The sequence below is a fragment of the Neophocaena asiaeorientalis genome, unplaced genomic scaffold (genome assembly GCF_003031525.2).
Source record: "Neophocaena asiaeorientalis asiaeorientalis breed wild unplaced genomic scaffold, Neophocaena_asiaeorientalis_V1.1 scaffold882, whole genome shotgun sequence".
Taxonomy (NCBI): Eukaryota; Metazoa; Chordata; class Mammalia; order Artiodactyla; family Phocoenidae; genus Neophocaena; species Neophocaena asiaeorientalis.
Genome location: NW_020173141.1, coordinates 102,274 through 106,503, shown reverse-complemented (window position 1 = coordinate 106,503; position 4,230 = coordinate 102,274). Strand labels below are relative to the sequence as shown.

The following is a 4,230-nucleotide window of genomic DNA, read 5'->3' as shown; positions in this document are numbered from 1 at the left end:
GCAGGTGGAAGTGGCCCTGAGCCCCTTCCCTCAGGTGTTTGTGATCTGAAACCAGCACTGTAGGCGCCAACAACTTAACAAACAACTTATATCAGCAGTGTTCTAAGGACTTTACGAATATTAATTCATTTATTCAACAGGAAACACACTGTGAGTAGGTACTCTTATCATGGCTAAACGAACAGAAGTGGAAACAGGGACCCAGAGAGGTTAAGTGACTCGCCCAAGCTCACACAGCTAGTAAGAGGCAGGCTGGCTAGTGTCAGAGGCCCTGTTCTCAACAACACTAGAGGGTCTCTCCTCAAGGAGAAAACGTGTAACAGAGAACAAATAACACGTGTAGAGAGCACAGAATGGACAGCAGTCTGTTCTCCCTTCCCCTGTCTCCCAAGTGCTGAATAAAAGCCTTCCATGCAGGGAGAGAATAAGAGTATCTTTTTTTGTGGGACTGAAAACAGCAAATAGCTTATAATTATATGTGCAAATTAGAAACATAGACAAGTAAGTGCAGGAAGGAAGAGCTCAGAGGACACAGGGAGCCCAGCTTCCAGAACGCATCGTTATCTGAGCCAGGTCTGGAAAGCTCTACAGAGCTTCCCCAACTATGTGGGTGGAGACACAGTTCAAGGGTGTCCAGGTGAGAGCGACCAGCACAAGCACAGGTGGGGAGGCAGGAATGAGCACCGCGTGCTTGGCTGGAGCTGTGGTTGGAAGGGCTGGAAATGAGTTTGGAAGAGTACGTCTGCTCCAGATTCTGTAGGCTGATGACAAGGAGATGAGTGTGAGTTTGGCTTTCTATAGGCAACACGGAGCCCCTGAAGACATTTGCGAGTGATGTGATAATAGGAGACTTCTAAGAACATTCATCTAAGAGCCCGCAGCCCATAGTCATTATACGGCGTGGCCTCATTGACAAACGGGCCTAATGCTGCCGTCATGCGTTCACGCGTTCATTCATTCACTCCTAAGAGACAGATCAGTATCGTGGTTAAGCATGTGGACTCTGGAGCCAGAATGCTAGCTCTGGGTTGAATGCTAGCTGTGGGACCTTGCATAAGCCTCCTAACATCTCTGTGCTTCACTATAAAATAGTACTTAACTTATTGTGTGGATTGAATGAGTTAATATTATAAAGTCCTTAGAACAGTGCCCGGTATACAGTAAGTGCTCTAAGTGGTTGTCGTTGTTGTTACATATTAATAGAGCAGCTGTGCACCAGGCACTATGCGGGTGCTAGGAATAAATGACTGCACAGGATTTAAGGAGTTCCTCATCTCTTGTGTTGGAGCCTAGAATTCCACTTTGGAAGTTACTGACTGCATCACGTAACATTTTATCTTTTAGCTTAAATTCTTCTTGGAACATGGGCACTTGGTGACTTCCCACCCAATGTCACTTGAAATACTATCTAAGGCTCCCCCACTCTTTTTTACCCCAAATGTAAAGGGGATGAGAGCCTTAGGCGGCACTAGAGGGTCAGACTGGGTCAGAGGAGGGTTAGAGACCTGGCACTGCCCACAACCAGGCAGACTCACTGCTGTCACCTGGCTGATGGAGAAGAGGAGCAGACAAGGGTGTTTGAGTTGAAGCTGGGACCCTCCCTGGCCCTCCCCACTCCAGCTCCTGGGAATGTGCCTGCACCGTCAGATGGACAGGGGGCCCTGAACAGGAAGGAACTGCCTTCTTCCTACAGTTGGTCCGTAAAAGTGTGAGAATTGGGGCAGAATCCATTGAGGGGGGGTTGCACCGGGGCAGTCCCCAGCTGAAGGTCCTGCTTATAGTGAGTGTTTTGTCATTTAGTCTCCCTTCTTTTTGGTATTTTATTTCACAATTTGGGGGAGAAAATTCACAATTTTCATTAGATTCCAGTTTAGCTTTCCCGTATTTCTTTGTACAAAAATGAACATGTATGTATAGGTGTGTGGTTTTGTTTCCCTTTCTTTCTTACAAAAAAGAAAAAGAGCATATAAATTCCTCTCCACAGGCATCGGCCCTCTAGCAACACAGACCATTGTTAAGCTTCTGAATTCCTGCCAATCTGATAGACGAGAAATGGCATTTTAGTGCAGCTTTCCTAGGTACATCTTTCATTATGAGTGAGGCATATTTTGAAGAGCATTTGTATATCTTTCTGAGAATTATATGTCATATCTTTTCCCTTTTTCTATAAGGTTTTTGTTCCTCCCACCTCAATTTTAAAGATCCCTTTAGAAATTCAGGAGATTAATACTGTACCTCTGACATAAATTGTAATTATTTTCTCCCAGTTTGTCACTTATCTTTGATTTAATTTATGATGTTCTTTGCCATGCAAAACTTTCTTTTAAAAAAATACAGTTGACTACATCATTATTTGCTTCTTTTGCTTCTGGAAACTGAGTTATAGTTAGATAGGCTTTGCCACACCCAGATTGCAAAGGCGTTCACTCAGATTTTCCTCTAGTACTTTCATGGTTTCATTCTTTTACATTTAAGTGTCTGATCTAGTCTGTTTGTTTTGGTATATGGAATAAAAAGTATGGATCCAAAGATTTCGTTTTCTAAATGACTACTCAGTTGTTGAGGCACCATTTATTAAAAGACTATGTTATCCCCAGCAATAACATTCTATCGAATGGTGTCAAAATACCCAGTAACAGGATAGTAAATTTGCATAGGTATTTGGATTCATTTTGGGACTTTCTCTTCTGTTCTCTGGTCTCTATTCATGTGTTAGCGCTGTATTTATTGTTTTAATTACAGAGACTTTATAACACTTTTTTTAATGTCTAATTTTTTGGATTAATTTTTATTGGAGTATAGTGATTTACAATGTTGTATTAGTTTCTGCTGTATTTAACATGTTTTAATACTAGGTAGGCTAGCACCCCCTCATTGCTCATCTTGCTTTATAGTTTTCTTAGCTATTTCACATATTTAAAAATCCACAAACTAGATAATCAATTTGTTCAGCTTGAAGCCAGCTTGTTCATATTTTGGAGGAGACTGTATTTGGTTTGTATTTTAACTCGGGAAATTGACCATCTTTATGGTATTGGTGTGTCCTATTCAAGGACAAGCAATGTTTTCTTCTATGTGGTCAAGTCTACGTTTGTATTTTTCAGCAGCGTTTTAAAGTTTTCCTCATTTGCGGGGGGTACATTTTTGTTCATATTTTATTGAGGTGTTGTTGCTATTGTAAATGGGGTTTTCTCTTCCATTACATCTTCTAATTGGTTATTGTACACATATAGGAAGGCTATTGGTTTTGTAAGTTAATTTTATATACTGCTCTCCTGGTGAATTCCTTTATTATTTGGGTTGGTTCTATCATTAATGCTCTTGGTTTTCCAAGGTCTGCAGTCGTATCTTATGCAAATAAAGATACTGTTTCTTCCCCAATTCTTAGGGCTCGAATTGTTTTCTCTTTAGAAGAAATGTCTATAGTATTTCCACATTGTAAACTTTGCTAGTTTTAGGACTGAGGTATAAATATTTTACATAGTTTATTTTTAATCATAGCCCTCATAAACTAAACCATTGGGTTTTTCTTTTATTTAGCTTCCAGAAAAGCGGCCCACATTTCAGCAACTCCTATCTTCCATTGAACCACTTCGGGAAAAAGACAAACCATGAAGAAGAAATGAGAAGTTCTGATGAGAATGAGTGTAAATGTTGGCCAACATTTTCATTCTTTTTAAGGGATGCAGCAAAGCACAGACATTGTAATTTAGCTAGTTCTTCTTAATGGTATTTTGTGTGCTGTTTGTTCTATTATCTAGAAATGAACAAGGTAGGAAACAAAAGATTTCCTTGAAATTTAGGTCAAATTAGTAATTTTGTTTATGCTGCTCTTAATATTATACTTCCCAGCCTATAGCAGAAGCACACCTTCTGATTGATTGCAAAATAGAGAGGGTGTGTACCATATGTAAAGATTGAACAGAATTGAAAAATTGTTGGATATTTGTTCTTTTCGTAATATCACCACTATCATGATAATTAAATATGCTATTAGCAAGTATGGCAATTGTGACACTTGCCTTCATGTTTCAATGTTCTCAATCTTTAGCATGTATGAGAATCAAATGGAGAGTTTATTAAAACACAGGTTCCTTAGGAACTACCCCAGAGATTCTGGTACAGCAGGTCTGAGTGCAGCCTAAGAATTTGTATTTTTAACAAGCTCCCAGATGTTTCTGTGCAGTCAGTCCAAACTGCCCTAGGGGACCTCATTATGTAGTGGGCACC

The 4,230-nt window shown here is 40.1% G+C and overlaps 1 protein-coding gene across 5 annotated transcripts in view; it reads left to right on the top strand.

The window, feature by feature from the left end:
- BMX (BMX non-receptor tyrosine kinase) overlaps positions 1-4,003 on the top strand; it is a 53,454-nt gene extending 49,451 nt beyond the window's left edge. For 3 of the 5 annotated variants that reach the window (XM_024744124.1, XM_024744122.1, XM_024744123.1), the window contains one exon: positions 3,541-3,615. In XM_024744124.1, coding sequence (XP_024599892.1) covers positions 3,541-3,615 — 75 coding nt within the window. Of the gene's footprint in view, positions 1-3,540 lie in introns of all 5 variants that reach the window. The other 2 variants (XM_024744125.1, XM_024744121.1) reach the window with 1 other exon arrangement.
- The last annotated feature ends 227 nt before the right edge of the window (positions 4,004-4,230 follow it).